This window comes from Carlito syrichta, unplaced genomic scaffold (assembly GCF_000164805.1).
Source record: "Carlito syrichta isolate Samal-C Ts95f unplaced genomic scaffold, Tarsius_syrichta-2.0.1 Scaffold95853, whole genome shotgun sequence".
In the NCBI taxonomy this organism is placed as follows: domain Eukaryota; kingdom Metazoa; phylum Chordata; class Mammalia; order Primates; family Tarsiidae; genus Carlito; species Carlito syrichta.
In genome coordinates, this window is record NW_007039949.1 from 88,002 (window position 1) to 110,920 (window position 22,919).

The 22,919-nt window shown below is 35.7% G+C and overlaps 1 protein-coding gene across 3 annotated transcripts in view; it reads left to right on the forward strand.

The window, feature by feature from the left end:
* Window positions 1–22,919, forward strand: part of RABEP1 (rabaptin, RAB GTPase binding effector protein 1) — a 116,726-nt gene that overhangs the window by 34,300 nt on the left and 59,507 nt on the right. For 2 of the 3 annotated variants that reach the window (XM_008061884.1, XM_008061890.1), the window contains exon 2: window positions 10,022–10,150. The exons of the other annotated variant lie outside the window; for it this stretch is intronic. In XM_008061884.1, the coding sequence (XP_008060075.1) occupies window positions 10,022–10,150 (129 nt within the window). The remainder of the gene's footprint in view (window positions 1–10,021; window positions 10,151–22,919) is intronic. 3 annotated transcript variants of the gene reach the window in all.

The following is a 22,919-nucleotide window of genomic DNA, read 5'->3' on the forward strand; positions in this document are numbered from 1 at the left end:
GTTTTGTTTACCTGTTTGTTTTAATTTATAAATTTGCTTGAATACAATTTGTGGAACGTTTAGAAAATAATAGATTATTAAGCAAGTGGCTTAAGAGCACTTTAGAAAATCAAGTGATGTAGTTATCACTAGGAAGATATATCTAGACTATGTTGGGCACCTGCTTTATGTGAGCCATTTTTATATGATGCTATTTCTGATTCTCACAGCATGTGATACTATGCAAAATGGATATCACCTTCATTTTAATAATGAAAGTTTAGAAAGATTGAAGTTTTTGCTCTAATTCATATAATGAAAGCTTGGGTTTGAGTTGAAGCACAAGTTTCTCTGACTCCAAAATATTAGGTAACTTACCTTTGAATTTTAGTAAGGCATTTGATTACACTGTTCATGAAATCATGGATAAAATGAAGAAATGTGACTTGATACTAAGGATGGTTGGAATGAATTTGTAACTAGTCTTTGTAGTCAAGCATGGTAGTTCATGCCTGTAATCCCAGCACTTTGGGACGCCAAGGTGGGAGGTTTGCTTGAACCCAGGAGTTTGAGACCAGCCTAGGCAATATAGTGAGACCTCGCCTCTACCCACAAAAACCCTCCAAAATTAGCTTGGCATGGTGATGCATGCCTGTAGTCCAGCTGTTTGGGAGGCTAAAGCAGGAGGATTGCTTGAGCCCGGAATTTGAGACTGTGGTGAGCTGTGATCATGCCACTGCCCTCCAGTCTGGGTAATGAAGTAAGACTCTCACTCAAAAAAAAAAGAGTAGTCTTTCTAATATATCAGTGTCGGCCCCACCAAGATTTCAGGTAATGTACCAAAGGGCTCTATCTTAGTCCTACCTAATAACAAAAAAAGAAATCAAACAAATAGCAATCTCCACCATAGTTGAAACTGCACTAGCTTTGGATTTGAGAGATCATTGGTTTAATGACAGTTCAAATGGAGAAGATTTAAGGACAGGTGTCGGATTATGTTAATCTTATGGGCTAACAATGCCAATGTGGAGTTGTGACCAAAAGGAGGTAGGGTAAGTTTTTATTAAAACATAGAAGAAGGGAGATAATGTTTCTATTAGACTCTGTATTATGTTATAGCAGTGTGTCATATTTTATGTAGAATTTTGACTGACTGTAGTGCAAAGGGAGATAATGAAACATTTAGAATTTATCGAAGGGTTACAGAATATTTCTTCTGGAGAAGCAAAAAGAGGATGGATGTGAAATGTCAGATGTTAGAAATTTTTCTCTCTAATTCTAGAAAGCAGAACTAAAATCTCTTAAGGAAGCAGATTTAGGGTCATGTTACTAAAACCAGATATTTCTAATAGTTTAAGATGATCAGTTATCCAAGGAAAGGGTGAGAAGATAATCTAAAATTGAGCAGTGGAATTGGCTGCCCTGTGAGGCAGTGAACTCAGTTATCAGATCTATGTTCATGTGGAAACCACATGATCACCTGTCTGATATTTTAGAAATGAATTCTTGCATGAATTAAGAATTGGTTGCTTTCAAACTTTTTTACATCTATTTATAGTAAAAAACACATTTTTCATTGCAAATCAATCTGAAACCTATGGGTATTTGAAGTAAGAAATTTCATGCCATAAGAGGCATTTATATTGAATGTGCTAGTATTTTCTGTTGTGTTTCATTATTTTAAAAAGAAAGGTGGTTAATCACTAAATTGATTTAGCAGTTCACGAATGAATTGTGACTCATTTCAAACTTCACTGGACTAGAACAAATCTCTAAAATCCAAGCAATACTGTGATCCTGTGATTAGTTCAACTAATAATGTAGAACTAAAAGTTGGGCCTAGAAAATACCACACTGTAGATGCCTGGAAGCTGTTAATTTTGGTCACCTGTAGGGAGGGTTGAGAAAATATTGTGTCCTTCAATTTCTTTTTTTCCCCATTGTCATCCTTGCTCCACCTCTGCCATATTCTCCCCCAGTCAGGCATTACCATCGTTTCTTCTTTCTCCTTAATCCTTCTTTTATCCTTTTGAAGAATCTCCTCTTAAATAATTTTTCATTATAATAAGTCCCTTACATATGAACAAGTTTTGTTCCGAGAGCAAGTTAGATACAATTTGTTCATAAGTCCAACAAAGCTTACCTAGGTACCTACCGAACACAATTGACTGGATAATACTGTACTGTAATATGTTTATAATACTTTTCACACAAATAATACATAAAAATAAACCATTTTTAATCTTACAGTACAATACCTTGAAAAGTACAGTAGTTCAGTGCAGTACAACAGCTGGCCTACAGGGGCTGGCATTGAGTTAATAGGCAAGAAGAATTACTAACTGGAGGAGGAAAAGGAGGCGAGAGATAGTAGAGCTGAAGCAATGGGAGACAGATGGCAAACTGCAGTTTCACTCATACCTGATGTTGATGGCACAAGTTCTGGTTCCTTGCTGGATTGATTCAATTCTATCTACCCTCTTGAAAAAATAATTCAGTGATGTCTGAGTAGTTGTTCTTTTTTTCTTGTCATAGATGACATGGTAGCACTGGATTGCATTCTGAATGTATGTTGCAACCTTTGTGTATGGGTCCTGTGCCTCAAAAACTAACAGTGCCTCCTCAAATAGTGCAAACTCATGTTCACATCTTTTTTTTTTTTTGAGTTGGAGTCTTACTCTGTCGCCCAGATTGGAGTGCAGTGGCCACTCCCGGCCACCACAGCCTCGACCTGCTGGGCTCCGGCGATTCTTCTGCCTCAGCCTTCCAAGTAGCTGGAACTACAGGCACATGATACCACACCCGGCTAATTTTTTTATTTATTGTGGAGATGAGGTCCAGGCGGGTCTTGAACCCGCGGGCTCAGACAATCCACTCACCTCAGCCTCCCAAGGCACAGAATTACAGGCTGAGCCACCGAGTTCTCAACTTGAAGGTTTGTATGTAGGGAACTAACTGTACCTCTTTTTCCCCCCTAAATTAACACTTAATGTCAGTTTGTTCTTTCATTTAATGTTTTTCCTGATAACTTCTTCAGGTAGTTACATATACACCTAATCTTTAAGTAAGAGATAATTACTTGGCTTTCTTATTTGAAACTCATCATCTTCATCTACCTGAAGTAGTATGACACCTAACTCTTGTTTTTTTTTTTTTGAGTCGAGTTCTCACTCTGTTGCCCAGGATGGAATGCAGTGGTGCAGTGGTACATTCATAGCTCACTGTAGCCTCAACCTTCCAGGCTCAGGTGAGCATTCTGTTTCAGCCTCCCAAGAAGTGAGTGCCACCATGCCCAGTTAATTTTTTGATATTTTTGGTAGAGATGAAGTCTCACTATGTTACCCAGGCTAGTCTTGAACTAACTCTTGGGCTCAAGCAATTCTCCTTCTGTCACCCAGACTGGTCTTCAACTCTTGGGCTCAAGCAATTCTCCTTTCTTAGCCTCTCAAAGTGCTGGGATTACTATGCATGAGCCACCACACCCAGCCTCTAATTTCTTGAAAAGGATTGTGGAGGAAAAAAGAAAAGACAAAATAAATAAGGTGTTTCACTTTGAGTCACACAAGAAATTGTTCTGTGTAAACTTCTAACTAATGTTATTCAGTTTTAGAACAGGTTTGCTGGAGTAAATGAACAAGGCAAAAGGATATAGTTTCTTAAAGTTTTTAAAATCAGGTGTCTTTGAGATTATATAAAGTGAAGAGATTGCACAAAGTGGAATGATAACTTTCTGTTGTACTAAGAAATTGTGATTATCTTTAGTATTATGGAAAAACTGATTCCCAAATGCCATACCTATTTGATCTAATATTGTAAAGTGATTGGTAATTTAACTCAGTGACCTGCATGTGGACTGTTGTTTGTGATCAGTAGTCTCTAGACTAGTAATCCCTACTAGGTCCCATCCACCTACTTTATCCTTCCCCTTCCTTTGTGAGGTATAATCTGTGATTATGGATTTAGTCATGTGTCATTTAATGACAAGGATATGTTCTGAGAAACACGTTTGGGAGACTTCATTGCTTTGCAGACAGGCAGTGTACTTACACAAACCTAAATGGTATAGCCTACTACACACTTAGGCTATAAGATATAGCCTGTTGCTCCTAGACTACAAATATGTACAGCATATTACTGTTAAGTGTTTATATATCTTTTTTTTAACTTTTAATTTTTTTATTTTAAAGATGTGGGGTACAGTTCAGGGTTGGGTATACAAATGTTCATTATGCAGGTACTCTTATTGGTGAGGTGTAAGTGTTTATATATCTACACATAGAAAAGGAACAGTAAAAATACAGCAGAAAAGATAAAAAATGGGCCTAGACATGGTGCCTCACGCCTGTAATCCCAGTAGTTTGGGTGGCCAAGGTTGGAGGATTGCTTGTGCCTAGGAGTTCAAGACCAGCATGGACAACACAGCGAGACCTCATCTTTACAAAAAAATACAAAAATTAACTGGGTGTGGGGGCACTCACCTGTAGTCCCAGTTACTTGAGAGGCTGAGGCAGACGGGTTACCTGAGCACAGGAGGTTGAGGCTATGGTGAGCTGTGGTCAGTCGACTTGCCCCCAGCCTGGGTGACCCAGGCTAAAAAAAAAAAAAAAATCAATCTTTCTAATAGAAAACAAAAGATTAAAAAAAAGGTACACTTGTAGAGAGTACATACTACAGATGGAACTTGCAGGATTGGGAGTTGGCTGTCAGTGAGTTAGTGAATGAGTGGTGAGTGAAGGCCTAGTACATTACTGTATACTTCTGTAGACTTTATAAACACTGTACATTTAGATTACACTAACTGTATGAAAATATTTTTCTTCAATAAATTTACCTTAGCTTACTGTAACTTTTTTACTTTAACATTTTTTTACTATAAACTTTTTATTTAAAATTTTTGACTCTTTTATAATAACATTTAGCTTAAAACACAAACACATGGTACAGCTGTAAAAAATATTTTCATTCTTTATATCCTTATTCTATAAGCTGCTTTTTTAATTTAAAATTTTTTATTTTATTTTATTTTTTTACTTTCTAAACTTTTTTCTTAAAAACTAGGACACACACTCTTATTAGCCTAGACCTGCACAGGGTCAGGATTAGCAATATGCCTGTCTTCCGCCTCCACATCTTGTTCCACTGGAAGGTCTTCAAGGTCAGTAACATGCATGATAACAATGTTTTCTTGTGAAATGCCTCCTGAAGAAACTGCCTGAAGCTGTTTTACAGTTAACTTTTTTTAGTTAACTTTTTCTCTAGTAAGTTAACTTATTTTTTAGTAGAGTACACTCTAAAGTAAAAAAAAGTATAGTAAATACATAAACCAGTAACATAGTTGTTTATTGTCATCAAGTTCATTATCAACTGTTTGTAATTGTTTGTGCTACACAATGTCTGGCAACACAATAGGTTTGTTTACACCAGCATCTCCACAAACACATGAGTAATGTGTTGCTCTGTGACGTTTAATGATAACTAGGATATCACTGGGTGACAATTTTTTCAACTCCCTTATAGGAGCACCACCATATATGTGGTCCCTTGTTGATTGAAATGTCCTTAATGGGGCGCATGACTATATTTAAATATGAACCTAAACAAAGCATCATTCATTGGGTAGATGTATAACAAATTGTAACCACTTTAGAGCACAGAGAAGGTGATTTGCTAGATGGAAGACCATTTCTGAAACAGAAGAATGATTTTTTTGAAATTTGTTAGCATGACAACACAGAAGGTACCTGGTCCACTACCAGGGGGAGTGAGGGCCGGTTAGAAGCCCAAATTTCACCTGCATGCAGCCTACTTAAGATAGTTAATCCTAACTTGTATCCCACATCGCTTTAATAAAGTTTAAAAAAGTAATTTATTTTAGCAAATTGATAGCTCTGGAAAAATTGAAGTATAGTTTTAAACGTGATTTTTTGTGTGTGAAATATTTTAAGACTATTAAATTATATACACTTTATGAGCAAAGAGATTGAGGTGGAACAATAAGTTAAAATTATAATTACTAAAACACAAGAAAGATAAAGTATTCATTACCTCTTCATTTAAATCTAATCACAATTTATCCTTTTAGTTATCAGAGAGGCAACTACTCTGAATATCATTTGGTATATTCTTTGCAGTCTTTGTTCCTGTGTATTTTTTGCATAGATTATATTGTGCTGTACATAATTTTGTATCTTGTTCTTTTTATTAAATATAATTTTTCTGGCTTGGTATTAACTGACTGGATATACCTACCATATACTTAATAGTTTAAAATCCAGTGATACACAATAAAGACTTCTGAGTTTCAGGAACTGTTCAGATCCTTTTATCCCACTGGAGTTATGTTTTCTTGTATATTGCTTGAAATAGGTGTTTTCTTAGATTTTGAATGTCATTAAACAAAAGACTTTGATTGTAGTAAAATTTGACCTATACTGCTTTTTTTTCCTTCTCCCATTGCTTATATCTTAACAAATTTAGTACAGTGTTTTCCTTGTTAGAGGAATGTAGTAGTGCATTGCTTAGCACTTAAAAATATTTTTAAGTTATGGCGCGTTCTCTTACTCTCATCAAAATTAGAGAAAGAGATATGTCTAAACATTATTAGGTCTTGCTGGACACTGTGGCTCACTCCTGTAATCCTAGCACTTTGGGAGGCCAAGGCAGGAGAATCGCTTGAGCCCATGAGTTCAAGACCAACCTGGGCAACATGGTAAACTCTAGTCTTTACAAAAAATACGAAAATTAGCAGAGCATGGTGGCGGTAGTCCTAGCTGGATACTGAGGTGGAAGGATCGCCTGAGCCCATCCTGGGTAGCAGAGTGAGATCTGACTCAAAAAAAAGAAAAAGAAAAGAAAAAGGAACATGAAGTCCTTCTTCCATGTATTTACCATATTATTATGTTTTCTTTTCCCTTTTTTTTCTGTATTGCTATTGCTTAGTTCATGCATTTTGAATAAATGATGCAGTAACTTTTCCTTTGAGATGTCAGTAGCTATTGTATTAGTTAGCCCCTTTTATTTATTTATATTTTTATTTTAAAATTGTGGGGTACAATAGTTCCCCCCTTTTTAGATTAAACTAATGAAGGTAACAAGTATGGAATGTGTGGAGTGATTAACAAAGGCTGGCATACTAATGCTCTCGGCTACTAAATTTCAGAAGTTTTAATATTGGTGAAAGCTAACATTAACGTGCCATGGTACTATGAAGATATATGGTAACGGGGAAGGGTCTGAACTGGAAATCTAAGCATGAAACTGAGTCAGAATCATGAATTTGGAAGTGAGTTCTGGTCTTTTTTGGCTCCCTACAAGTCACTCGATCTTTCTGCTTTTTTTCTTTATTCATTAAATAAATACAACTAATTTAATAATAACAGGTAACATTTATGAGATTTTTTTTATATGCCACACTAAGGACTTCTTACATGAACTATTAGCTAATTATTATGATGTCACCATGTTAGGAACAATAATACGGCATTTTATGTGATGAGAACTGTTTTCTGTTTGATTTGTGGTTGGTTGCTAATGCATTAGGATATACCTACTTGTAAACTTTCCTGCAGTCTTATTCAAGGTGAATTGATTTTTTTAGATGTAGCAGTAAAGACATTCTTGCAAAAAGCAGTTATTTTGGCCTTTCTGTATTGTAGAATTGAGGCACGTTAGAAACACTTGAGGGAGATTATTACTTTTTTTAATTAAAAAAAAAGAGAATAAAGGAGTTACTTGGTACACCCTCAAAGGCATCATGATTTTTTAATTGAAAACTGTCTTGAAGCCTGGAGAGAGCCATACTTGTGGGGAAGAACTGTGACAGGGCAGGGAGTAATGGAAATGCACTTAATCTTGGCTGCATCTTTAAAGGCTACATTTTTGTTTTGTTGATTGATTAGCTTAAGTTCCTAAATGTAATAATGTTGAATGGCATGGGCATTTTGGGTGTGTGTGCATTTTGGTAGAAGATAAGGGTGGGGTGGAGATACAGCTATTAGGGAAATCTAAGAACAGAGGATTCTTTATTTTTCTCCTTTGTTGACTCCCCAGGAACCTTCCCAGCTTCGTTCCAATCAATTGATACCCGTAGTATTAAAGTATTAGTGGAAAAATTATTTAACTTATTTAGCAATTAGGATTTAACAACAAAAATACCAGAAGAAATAAATAGCACTGAGAACAAATTTCCTTCATGATTTCAAATGGTAAATATGAGATAATTTCCAATGGATTCCCTATTTTCTCACCCCCCCTTTTTTTTTTGGAAACATTATCAAGCCTTCAGCTGGCCAACATTATCAAACATATCTCTTTGACCTAAAGATGCTTTTAATGACATGGAACTCCAAGCAGCAGTCATTTCCTTTTTCTGCAATAGATTGCACTGATACTGTTAAATCTGTAGTGAGACTAGTTTTGTCTTGGGAAAAAAATGAATACAGATGCTCTTTGACTTATGATGGGGCTACACCTTAGTTAACTCACTGTAAATTGGAGATATCATTAAGTCAAAAATATGCTTAATATACGTAACTTACTGAACATCATAGTCTACCTTAAATGTGCTCAAAGCCAAGAGTGAGACTCCGACTCAAAATATATATATATGATCAGAACACATTAGCCTACAGTTGGGTAAAATTGCTTGACAGCTTGTTTTAAAATATAGTATTGAATATCTCTTGTAATTTATTGAATACTGCACTGAAAGTGAAAAACAGAATGGTTGTATGGATACTGTAGTAAAGTGGAAAAATTTTAAGTCAAGCCATCATAAGTTGGGGACTGTTTGTATTGGTTTTCGTTCATTGTTTTTTAAAGAAATATATGAGGGGTGCCAAAAAATATATATATATACATATGTTAAGGGACATGTTATCTATGTATTACTTTTACTTTGCCATCATCAGAAATGTCTGGATGCTGATGGTAACCACTTTGAACACCTCTTGTAATTGCAGAAGTCAAATGTGGCTTGTATTCATCTTTTGTTATTGGTATATATTGAGTATTACAATTTTGATACAGTTTTTTCCTTTCTTAAAATGTGTATACATATTTTTGGCACCCTCTTAACATTCTCATTGTAGAGAATTTTGAAAACCATTTGGAAGAAATTAATGAGATATAATCCTATTATCTATGGATAAAACATTGGTACCTTTTTTTCTAGTTTTTTTCCTATGCATTGTAAAATCGTCTCTCAATTAAATGGAATGATGGGTTGGGGAAGGAATGGCTTTTAAAGGTGTAATCTCAGATCTTGGTTAAAATTATAATGTGGGCCGGGCGCAGTGGCTCATGCCTATAATCCCAGCACTTTGGGAGGCTGAGATGAGAGGATTGCCTGAGCCCTTGGGTTCGAGACCAGCCTGGGCAACTTGGTGAGACTTCATCTCTACAATAATTAAAAAAATTAGCCTGATGTGGTGGTGTGTGCCTGTAATCCCAGCTACTTGGAAGGCTGAAGCAGAAGGATCACCTGAGCCCAGCAGGTTGAGGCTATGGTGACTGTGATCATGCCACTGCACTCCAGCATGAATGTTTTATTATTTCAGTATAATGGCAAGTCATTTTGAAATTGGAAGGATAGTTCTGACAGGTATAGCTATCCTACTCAGGGAACCTATTAGATTTTGCTTGTTAACACTTGAGAGAAACAGGAATTAGCAAGATTGGCGGTAGGCTCATTTGTGGGATAAATAGGTCAAATAATTCAGTATTTAACCATTTCAGAAGTGGGTTGGCTTTCTGTTAGTTGTGCAGAGGAACTTTAGGAGCTCTTTTTTGGAAATGGGCCTTAGGTGAGTCTCTGTATATATACTGTTTCACTTTACATGACTCATTCACAATTTGTGTATTAATTCTAATTGAAGTGCCTTATGTTTTTTTAAAGTAGAATTTCCTAGACTATAGTGGATCTTTGGAAGAAGCTTGACTACTTGTTTCATACTGTATAGCAATGTACAGCTGAAATACGAATTTATTCTTGTCACTTAATTGATAAATCAAAGTTATTGTTAACTTTTATTCCTTTTTTCAGTTTCTCTTCAGCAACGGGTTGCAGAATTGGAAAAAATTAATGCCGAATTTTTACGTGCACAACAGCAGCTTGAGCAAGAATTTAATCAAAAGAGAGCAAAATTTAAGGAGTTGTATCTGGCTAAAGAGGGTAAGTTTTTAAGTCTTCCACCAATCTGCATACTAAAACAGCCTTAAAATGTTGTGTTTTTTAATAATATAGTGTTAATTTTATCATTGACTAAACCTTGATTTTATTTGTACTTGTGTAATAAAAGATTATTAGAGGCTAGAATTAAGAATGAGATTGTTGAGCACAGTGGCTCATGCCTGTAATCCCAACACTTTGGGAGGCCAAGGCAGGAGGATCCCTTGATCCAAGGAGTTTGGAATTAGCCTGGGCAAGATAACGAGACCTCGACTCAACAACAACAAAAAAATTAGCCGGACGTGATGGTGCATGTCTGTAGTCTCAGCTACTTGGGAGGCTGAGACTAGAGGATCACTTGAGTCCTGGAGGTTGAAGTTGCAGTGAGCTGGGATTGCGTCACTGCCCTTCAGCCTGGGTGATGGAGGGAGATCCTATTTCAAAAAAGAATGGGATTTTTGTTTAAAGTTAAAAAATGCATTATTTAGATTTCTCCATGTTTTTTGACCTTAGTGTTGGTATTTAATGTAGTAGGCTGCATACTCGTGAGATGTGAGATTTTCAGTGCTCTTAACACTTGAGATACAATCCTAGGCAAACTGAGGCTGTTGTTGGCATTATAATATAGCTTTAGCCATGTTACATTAAAACTGACATTTCATGGAATTAATTCAGCAAATATTTAGTTATCACCAAATATTTAATACCTACTATGCGGCAGATATTGTACTTAGAAAGAGCAAAATTTATGTGGTTCTTTAACTTTGTTGACCTCAATTAGGAAACAGATGTGAAGTAATTGTATGATGAATTATTAAAAAGGAAACTGTATAAAGGCAAATCTCACTTGAAGGAATATGATGAGGGACCTGATTTGAAGGATCAAGGAAGGAGTTTATATTCTGGATATTGACCTAAAATGATAAGAATATTGTTTCCACAGTTCTCTAGACCAGTGATTTTCAAAGTGTGATTGTGGAGCAGTAGCATTGGCAGCATTATCACCTGAAAAAGTTGTTAGAAATGCAAATATTTGGGTCCTACTTAGATTAACTGAGTCAGAAACTGTGGGATCCTAATCCAGATACATGCAACATTTTAAAACTACTAGGTCTATCCTAGAGTAGTGACTTTCAAATTTTTTTTTTTTTTTTTTGAATTGGAGTCTCACTCTGTCACCCAGACTGGAGTGTAGTGGCACGCTCCCAGTCACCGCGGCCTCGACCTGCTGGGCTCCGGCGATCCTTCCGCCTCAGCCTTCCAAGTAGTTGGAACTACAGGCACGCACTACCACGCCCAGCTAATTTTTTGGTTTATTGTAGAGATGTGGTCTCGCCAAGTTGGCCAGGCGGGTCTCGAACCTGCGGGCTCAGGCAATCCACTCACCTCAGCCTCCCAAGGCGCAGGATTACAGGCTGAGCCACTGAGCCCGGCTGATTTTCAAACTTTAATGTGCCTAAAAATCGTATGAAGAGCTTCTTAAACCACAGTGTGTTTGATGGGGCCTGGGAATTTGCATCTCTAATGACCTTATAGGTGGTTCCAATTACTGCTATTCCAAGGACCACAGTTGAGAACTTCTGTTCTAGCCTAGTGACAATGCAACGTTTTATGTACTCCATAAAGTATGTATTTACACCTCTCACACAACTTAAACTGCTGTTTAAATTTTTTTAAGTTGGCCGGGTTTAGTGGCTCAACCTGTAATCTCAGCATTTTGGTAGGCCAAGGTGAGTGGATTGTCTCAGCCTGCGGGTTTGAGACCAGTCTGGGCCACTAGGCGAGACTTCGTCTCTACAGTAAATCAAAAATTAGCCGGGTGTGGTAGCACATGCCTGTAGTTTCAGCTACTGGGAAGGCTGAGGCGGAAGAATCTCTTGAGCCCAACAGGTCGACGCTGGGGTGGCTGTGAGCATGCCACAGCACTTCAGCCTGGGCAAAGGGGTGAGACTCCAACTCAAAAAAAAAATCAAAAAAATAAAATTTTTTAAGTTTAAAAAGATGTGAAGGATACAAATTTTATCATTGTTAATACTTGTAATTTAAATTAAAACATTATACTTAAAAAGTTATTTATTTGTTTGTTTATTGTAGAGACGATGTCCCATCAAGTTGCCCAGGCTGGTCTTGAGCCCCTGGGTTCAAGCAATCCTCTCACCTCTGTTTCCCAAAGTGCTGGGATTACAGGCGTGAGCCACTGTGCCTGGCACAAAACATTATACTTTTAAACATATGCAGTGGAATAAGAATATCATAGTGATTTAGTATCCATCACCACTATTTAACAAAAAATTCGTGAGAAAGTTTTTTAGTGGAAGTTTTGCATGTTTTTCTCCTTCTTGACATCTCTCTTAGAATTTTATTCTTAAAAGTGGTTCTGAAACTTGAATGTGTATCAGAATTAACTGTAGGCTTTGTTAAAACAAAGATTGCTGGATCCCACTCCAAGAATTTCTGTTTCATTAGGTCAGTGGGATCCTGGAATTTGCATTTCTAGCAAGTTACTGGGTGATGCTGATGTTACTGGTTCAGATACATGCTTAGATAACCACTGGTCTAAAGTAATATTTTGTGGCTTGACAGTTTGTAAAAAATGTTTTGATCAGAGTTATCTCCAGCAAAAATAAGCATATAAATTTCCTGTATTGAAGTATTATTAAGATTGTTAGAGGCCAGATGCGGTGGCTCATGCCTATAATCCCAGCACTCTGGAAGGTCAAAGTGAGAGGATTGCCTGAGCCCACAAGTTCGAGACCAGACTGGGCAACTTTGCGAGACCTTATCTGTACAATAAATCAAAAAATTAGCTGGGTGTGGTGGCATGCGCCAGTAGCTCCAGCTACTTGGAAGGCTGAAGCAGAAGGATTGCAGATCAAGGCTGTGGTGGCTGCGAGCATGCCACTGCACTCCAGCCTGGGTGACAGTGTGAGACTCCGATTCAAAAAAAAAAAAAAAATTGTTAGAAATACACAATTGGTCACACTATAGATATATTTAAAAAATAAATGTTAAAATATAAAAATTTTTAGAAATGTGGCTCTTTGGAAATATATTGGGTCTCCCCATTAAATGAATAATCTCTAGATGAATATTATTTACTGCTAGGAAACAGTAGTTTTCAGAATCAATTCTATTGCAATTTTTTTTGGTAGATTACATGGAGGGATTTTTTTTAAAGATATAAATGCTGAGAACCTTTGGTTTCATAAATAAGTAGATATAAATAGAGTTTTATTATAGCAATTATTCAATTCTCTTAACTCTTTCTGAATTGTATGTTAAATTATATAGTGTTTTGTCATAAAAAATATCTTTGTTCTTTCAGCTGACAACTCAAGTCTTCCTTCAATTTTGTTTATTTGTTTGCTTGTTTGTTTTGAGTTGGAGTCTCACTCTATTGTCCAGGCTGGAGTACAGTGGCATGATCATGACTTACCGCAGCCTCAACCTCCTGGGCTTTAGCATTCCTTTTGCTCCAGCCTCCCAAGTAGCTGAGACTAGGCATGTGCCACTACACCCAGCTAATTTTTTAATTTTTTTGTAGAGATGAGGTCTTGCTCTGTTGCCCACACTGGTCTTGATCTCTTTTGGGTTCAAGCAGTCTTCCTGCCTTGCTCCCAAAGTGCTGGGATTATAGGTGTGAGCCATTGTACCTGGCCAATTTTGTTGAAGTTGACTTTGCAAACACCTGATCTGCCAAAAGATTTGTTACATGGTTATTAGTCATTCACTTTTTTATTCTTGACAGTGATATTTTAAATTGTCTGTGTGGTTTGATACAATAAAGGAGTTTTTAACACAGGGTAATGAACCATAGTAAAATTATATTCTGAATGGAAAGTTCTTAGACCTTGCAGGATTTAGCCCTGACTTTGTAAGGCCTACTGACTATTGTATGGGATGGTGTTCCATTTTCTCATGACTTGTAGGAGGGCTGTTCCCTATTTTATTTTGTTCCTTCATGGGTTGGTAAGGAGATAGCAAAGCTGATGTCTATGTCTGGGCCTGGTGGCACTCTGCAAGACACTGTGGAGGTTGAGGTGAATAAGATATAGTTTCTGTTTTCAAGGAAGTATATTGTGAGTAATGATAAGGGAGACAAAAATTTAATACACGTTAAACAAAAAGATTGCATAGTTTACTCTGGAAGCTACATTTTGTACAGTATCACCGTTGTTTCAATATGTGCTAAGTATCATGAGAAATAAGTTCTGTCTGGTTATTCAGTGCTTACGTAAAGTTGTTATCTTCCTCTCCCTTTTCAAATCTGTTTCTACCTTTGAATTGACAGGGCACCACTGTGAGCTCTGTGCAGTGGTATGTTCTTGTCAAGATGACCTGTAATACAATTAATGTATATACAGTAGGTCATAGTAGTGTTTCCTCTGATGATTAGTTCAAATCCAAAATGATGCTGGCTTTTGACATCCCTTTTTTCCTTTCCCTCTCATACCAATACCTCTGTAGCTTGGTTATCCTCTCTACAGTCTTGTCTTCCTTTATTCAATACATTGAAACTAATATCATCCAAAGCTTGTTGTTTTGTTGTTTTTCTCTGTCCCCAAATCGTTATTAGGGTTTCCTTTGTTTTCTCATTATTTTTGAAATTGTAAAATTGACTTTTGTCTAAAATTCTGAAGAAAGGAAAATAACCAAGAACATCTCATTTCTGAAATACATTATCAATTGCAGTTTTATATCTGTGAATTAAAGAGCTTTTATAAACCCTTTTAAAAGTAGCCCTGTAGGTTAGTTAAAAAAACATACTTGATATGTTAAGATTGCTTTGATCACACATCATCAACAAGGGTACTTGTATAATCAACGTTTGTATACCTAACCTTGAATTGTACCTCACTTCTTTATTTTTTTTTTTAAAAAGTTTACTTTGATAGCATCTACCTAATAAATAATCTTTTGTGTATTATTGTATCCTTACTGACTGAAGTCCTCTAGAAACTTAAGCTAGCCATAGAGAGCAGTTGAGGTGACTTTTTACAAAATTCCAAAGCAGATATTGTAATCCTTTTTGAAAATTTTTGGTGGCATTCCTAAAGAAAATGCATAGTGTGTAAAAGGTCATTGCTGATTATATAGTTTCTGTCTTGGCTGTTAGCCTATATCGTAAGAAAAATAAAATTTGAAGATTTTCTCTAAAGCAGCAGCTTATGTTATTGCATGTACTGTAACGTCTAAATCTAGTTTTTTATGATTGTCACAGGCGTTAATAGTGTAAACCATGATTTTGATGTGCTCAGCAGTGTTTGTTTTGTCTTTGAGCAAAACCAGATCAAGGTAGCTCCAGAAGTCCAAACACTGTTTTTTCTCCAATAGGGACAGCTTTAGTTTTAGTGTTGTAATAGCTATGCTTGCATTTATTTGGAGAATAGCTGAAATATAAGTACAAACAGTAATGAGGATTGCTAATAAAAGAGATTATTACCTTTTGACACTTTAACTTACTGCCTGTTTTTGACTTAGTACCCGTTCGTTTTTCAGCAGACTTCATCTGGGAATGTTATAAATATATTTATTTTATTTTTTATAAATATATTTCTAAAACTTTTGTTGCATTTCTTTGGAACTTGAAAAAAGTTTTTTCTGATTTAGCTTTTCTTTTTTAACTAATTTCAATACAAAGCTTGGCACTGCAGCAGTATTTGTGTTTTAGAAATCCTTAGTTTTGGGCAATGCATAAGAGTCCATTACGTGAAACACCAAACAAAAGGCCATAGAATTCTCAATTTGAGGAAAAATAGTAGAAATAGAGCTCAGAAGACACTGAAATTTTCTGGGGGTGTTCAAAGGCTTTCATATATGGTCATACTTTATATAATATAAAGCTTTAATGCTTAACTCATCAGAGTTTTAAAGTGAAGAGCTAGGTTTAGGAAGCTATTTGTGGCTCAGATGCCATAACTTGCACTTAGATATGGAAATGAAACGAGTTTTTTTTTTTTTTAAAGTAAAAATCATTAGAAATCTTGGAAACAAAAGATAAGAAATTGGAATAATGTTTAAAAAATTATTGAAGTTGTGGTCAAGAGATTGTATCAAGTTTGAAAACAGGCCCACACTTTGGGAGACTGAGGTGGAAGGACTGCTTGAGCCAAGGAGTTAGACACCAGCCTGGGCAACATAGCAACACCTGATCTCTGCCACAAAATAAAAAATAAAAATAAAAAAAAATTAGAAAACAATATTGAAGAATTCTCCCTCCTAGTGAGTCAAAGAGAAGGAAATATCAAAGAACATATCAAAGACATAGAGGAAGGATTGACAGCCTCCAACACACGTCTAAAAAGAATTCCAAGCTGGGCCCGGAGCCCGTCAGGTCGAGGCTGCGGTGGCCGGGAGCGGCCACTGCACTCCAGTCTGGGTGACTGAGTGAGACTCCAACTCGGAAAAAAAAAGAATTCCAGGAGAAAAGAATGGAAGGAATAGTAAAGACTATATTAAGAGATTTTACATGCACTAAGAAAAATGTGAATCCTTAACAGAAATACTGAGTACCAAGCAGGATAAATACAGTAAATTCATACCTTGACACAGCTCTTAAACAGTGGTATACATCAAGAATGAAAAGAAAATGTTAAAAGCTACCAGAGAGAAGGAACAGTTATAATGACAGGAGATAACTCATAAGCACAATATAGAAGACAATGAAATAATATCTTAAAGTATAGAGAAAAAGTAATTGTCAACCCAGAATTTTATATGCAGCTAAATTATTTAAGAGTGAGATTAAAATATATTATTTCAGTCATATGAAAACTAACAGCATTTATCACCTCCATAATTACCAAGAGAACTAGTAGAGATGAACATTTGCAAAATGAAAAGTAATAAACATAGAAGAAATATATAGGATATAAAAGACAATGCAAAGTACAGAGACCCATAAATCTATTTTAAAAATATACTTTCCAATTAACTTAAAAAAAAAAACTAGGCAGTAATACCAATGCTTCAATGCTTAAAGTAAAAAGCATTGAAATGATGTAGAAAACTACCTCATAACAGAAGAAAAATCTACCAAAGAAATGTCACAATCATAAACTTTATGTACCTAATATAATATCCTTCAAATGTCAAATGAAACAGAAGAAAACAGAATTACAGGGGGATAAATGTACACACGGGAGATGTGTAATTGTCTGTCAATTGCTAGATCATGATCAAGCAAGGTAAAGACATAGTAGCTTTGAGTAACGGAATTAAAAAGCTTGATCTCCTAGGGAAGTCTGTCTAAGAAACAAACTATGTATTTCTTTTATGTTCATACAAAATACTTAAAACTCTGTGTATATCTCAAAGGAAGACTTGCATATTTCAAAAATCAAGATATCTGCCAGAGTAATGTAGCTAGAAAGATTTTAAACAGCAGTATACATATATTTTTTAATATTTGGAGACTAAGAATGCATTCCTAACTAGCTCTTGACTTAAAGAGAAAATCACAATGAATATATAATAATGACACTTGTAAGATGCAGATAAAATGATATTTTGAGAGTAATCTTATAATTGTAAAAAACATTGATTCAAATTAGTTTATTAAAAGACACAAGAGTCTGAAAATAAATTACTAAGGGTTTCAACTCCAGAAGCTTGAAAAAGAATGAACCAAAAGAAAAATAAAGAAAATAATTAGTAATAGAAATTAATGAAATAGAAAGTAAAAAAATCAATAAAATCAAAAGCATATCTCTGGAAGAAACTAATAAAAAAAATAAAGAGGGACCATAATTACTGGTACAGGAGAGATATAAAAGCATGAGAGTACTGGGTATGTCTGCCAAAAATTTTGAGAATTTAGATAAGATGTATAATTTCCCAGGAAATTTGCATTAACAAAATTATCCCAGATAGAAAACTTGAATAAACCAATAACCTTAGGAGAAACTGAATCAATAAAACAGATTTCTCCTTTATAAAAGATGACACAGTCTGAGAAAGTTTTTTTAGGCAGATTTTGTTGCATTTCCAAGGAACAAATAGTTTATACTTTTTATATACTATGTCAGGAACAAGAAAGAGAAAGCTATCCAGTTCATTTTGTGGGATTAGTAAAACTTTGATGTGTAAGCAGGAAACACTAATACTATATAACAATGGACCAATCTTTAATAGAATATTTAAAAATAGTATGTCATGAAGATGTGGAAGTGCTTACTAGGAATACAAAGATATGTCACCATTGGAACATTTAATCAGTTAAATCACTACATTAACTGATGAAATGAGAAAAATCAGAGGAGACATTTAATAAAATATAATACCCCTTAGTAGTATGAACTCTTAGCAGACTAGGAATTGAAAGTGGCCTGCCTTAGCCTGTGAAAATGTTCATATTAGAAACCTGTAACTATATCATACTTATAGGTGAAACAAGAGAGGAAGGCCTATTATCAGTACTTACATTTATTATTGTACTAGAGGTCCTCCTAGCCAATGCAGTAAAATAAAAATAAATGAGCTATAGGGTCAGTACAGTTGCTCATACCTTTAATCCCTGCACTTTGATGGACCGAGGTGGGAGGATCACCTGAGCCCAGGAGTTTGAGGCTGTGTTGAACTGTGATCATGCTACTGCACTCCAGCATGGGCAACAGTACAATACCATGTTTCAAAAAAAAAAAGTTATAAAAATAGGAACGTTAAGAACTGTTTAGTTTCCATAAAGAGATATAATATGATTGAAGAATTATTCAATATTGTTATTAAATATATCATAATACATCATTATTGAATATTATCCAATATGAAAGAATAATTAATACCAATACATCCCTAACTTTTGTAGAAAATAGACTGAAAGGGATACTTTCTCAGTTACACTATGAGGCTAGTATTATTGTGATGCCAAAACCAAAAAAGACATCACAAGAAAGAAATTTAGACCAATATTCCTTAGGAATATAGATGCAAAAACTCTCAACAAAAAAACTAGCAGATTAAATTCAGCAACAGGTATAAAGAATCATACAGCATGAACAAGTGGGATTTATCCCAGGAACACAAGGTTGGTGCAACATCTGTAAATCAATTAATGTAATCAATAGGGTAAAAAACAAAGACACATGATCATCTCAGAAGACACAAAAAGTATTTGACAAAATCTAACACTGTTTCATGATAAAAAAAAAATACGGAAGTAGGAATAGAAGAGAACTATGTTAACTTGATTAACAGGCATCTACAAAAAACTCAACAGCTAGCATCACAATTAATGTTTAAAGACAATACTTCCTCTCTAAAATCTGGAATAGGGTAATTATGTACACTCTCACTACTTCTATGAAACATTGGAATTGAGGTTTTTTCCAGGGCAATTAGGCAAAAAAAAACCCAAAAAACAAAAAAACAGATTGGAAAGGAAGAAGTAAAACTATATACTATTATCTGATTGCATTATCTCTTATATACAAAATCAAAAGGAGTCCACTGAAAAACTAGTAGAGCTCATAGGTTTAGCAGGGTTCAGGATATAAGATCAATATACAAAAATTGATTTCTGTACACTTGCAATGAACTTTCTGAAAATGAAATTGGGAAACAGTTCCATTTATAATAATATCAAAATAATGTACTTAGGGATAAATTTAACAAAATAAGCTCAAAGCTTGTACTCTGAAGACTTCAAAACACTATTAAAAGAAACTAAAGGAGATCTAAGTAAATGGAAAGACATCTCATGTTCATGGATCAGAAAACTTATTATTATGGAGGCACTACTCCCCAGATTGATCTACAGAATCAGTGTAGTTTCTTTCAGTATCCTCATTGGCTTCTTGATGGCAATTGACAAGCTAATCCTAAAATTCATATATGAAAATTTTAGGGATCTAGAATAGCCACAAAAGTTTTAAAATGAAAAGAGAATAAATGGAGGACTCACAAGTCTTGATTTCAAAACTTGCTGTAGAGCAACAATAAGACAATGTGGCATTGGGATAAGGACAGACATAGATCAGTGAAATAGAATTATGTCATTACTTGCTTCTCTATAAAGTGCCAAAACAAATCAGTGGGGAAAGAATAATCTCTTCAATAAATTGTGCTGAGATATTTGAATACATGCAAAAGAATGAAGTTAGACCCCCTGCCACCCACAAAAGTTAATGTATAAAGACTTAGATGTAAAAGGTAGAATATAAACTCTTAAAGGAAAGCATAGGGATAAATTTTTGTGACCATAGATTAGGCAAAGATTGCTTAGTTATAACACTAAAAGTGGAAGCAGCCAAAGAAAAAATGAAATAAATTGAACTTCATCAAAATGAAAAATGTTTGTGCTTCTAGGGACACCATCAAGAAAGTGAAAAGACAACCCACAGAATGCAACAAAGTTTTGCATATATTATATTGGATATGGGACTTTTATCTAGCTCAATAATAAAAAGACAACCCAGTTAAAAATGGGCAATGGATCTGAATAGAAATTTCATCAAAGAAGAAACACAAATGATCAGTAGGCGTGTGGTAAGTTGCTCAAGTCATTAGCTGTCAGGCAGACACAATTCAAAAATTATAATGAGATGTCACTTCACGTCTGCTAGGATCCTATAATTAAGGACAGATAATAACCCATTTTGGTAAGGGTGTGGGGAAATTGGAACCCTCATACACTATTTGGTGGGTGTAAAATGGAGCTTTATCATTGGAAAACAGTCTGACAATTCCTCAAACAGTTAAATATAGAGTTACCATTTGACCCCAACAATTCCACTCCTAGGTATATATGAGAGAAAAATGAAAATGCACCCATGTAAAAACTTGTACATGGATTTCCATTGCAATAATATTCCTAATAGCTAAAAAGTGCAGAACAGCCTAAATGTCCATCAGCTGATGAATAGATAAACAAAATATGGATTTTCTTATCCATAAAAAGGAATGAAGTACTGGTACCTTCTACAACATGGGCAACCTTTGAAAATATTATGCTAAGTGAACAGAGCCAGTCAGAAAAGGTCACGTATTGTATGATTCTGTTTATATGAAGTGTCTAGTTTAGACAATTCTGTAGAGGTGGAAAGTGGATCCATGTTTGCCTGGGGTTGGTGGGCCGGGGAGTTGGAGGGGATAAAGAGTACAGGATTTCTTTCTGGGGTGATGAAAATGTTCTAAAATTGATTATGGTAATGGTTGCACATATCTGTAAATATACTAAAAAAATTGAATTGTACACTTTAGGTTGTCTGGTATGTGTGATATAGTAAAATATATATTTGGTCTTTGTCTCGTTTGCTGGCATATAACCTTTAAAATCCTTAAGGCTGGGTGCAGTGGCTCATGCCTATAACCCCAGCACTTTGGGAGGCCAAAGTGAGAGGATTGCCTGAGCCTATGGGATTGAGACCAGCCTGGGCAACTTGGTGAGACCTTATCTCTACATTGAATATTAGCTGGACATGGTGGTGCATGTTTGTAGTTCCAACTACTTGGAAGACTAAGGTGGAAGGATCACTTGAGCCCAGCAGGTTGAGGCTGTGGTAGCTGTAAGTGTGCCATAGCCCTCCAGCCAGGGCAACAGAGTGAGTCTTCGATTCAAAAAAAAAAAAAAAAAAGATCCTTAAAAGTTTTAGAGTGGTAAGTATCTTTTTGTATGTTCATGAGTTGACTGATGACTGGCAGTCCTTCGGTAATTTTAGGATAGGGGCTGGTCACCAGAAAGATTCAGACAGGATTAGAGGGTTGGGACTTTTGACCCTAACCTCTAGCCTTCAGGGAGAAAAACGGGGGTGAAAGTTAAGTTAATCACCAGTTGCCAATGAGTCAATCAAAAAAGCCCCATAAAAACCTAAAAGGAGAAGGTTTGGAAAGGTTCCCAGAAGGTGGCACCCCAGAGAGGATGCAGAAACTCTGTGCATTTCTTTTTCTTTTTTTAAAATCAATATTTTTTATTTTAATATTGTGGGGTACAGTTAAGGGTTAGGTATACAAATATGTTTCGTTCAGGCACCCTTGTTGATAAGGGGTGTCTCCCCGTCCCCAGAAAGATATTGACTACCGTTAATCCCACCTCCCTTCCCCTCTCCCCCCCATAGTTTCCCACCACTGTTCATCCTTTTCTTGTAGTATTACGACAGATGTTCAAGGTCCACTATGAGTGAGAACATGTGATACTCAGATCTTTGTTTCTGTGAGAGATCACTCAGTATTACAGACTCTAGTTCCATCCAGGTTGCTGCAAAATTCATGATTTTGTTCTTTTTTTATGGCTGTGTAGTATTCCATTGTGTACATGTACCACATTTTAAAAATCCAGTCCTCTTTTGATGGACAGCATGGTTGCTTCCAGGTTCTTGCTATTGTGAACAATGCTGTGATAAACATACGTGTGCAGGTATCTTTTTGATAGAGTAGTTTGAGTTCTTCAGGGTATATTCCCAGTAGGGGGATTGCGGGGTTATATGGGAGGTCGATATTTAGAGCTTTTAGGAATCGCCACACTGTTTTCCACAGAGGTTGCACTAGTTTGCACTCCCACCAGCAGTGTAGAAGTGTTCTCTTTTCACCACACCCTCTCCAGCAACTGTTATTTTTTGAGTTATTGATAATTGCCATTTTGACTGGAGTTAGGTGGTATCTTAATGTGGTTTTGATTTGCATCTCCTTGATGATTAGTGAGGTTGAACATTTCTTCATGTGTCTATTGGATGCTCGAATGTCTTCCTTTGAGAAGTGTTTGTTCATATCTTTTGCCCACTTTATAATGGGGTTGTTTGTTTTTTTCTTTTCAGCACGTTTGAGTTCCTTGTAGATC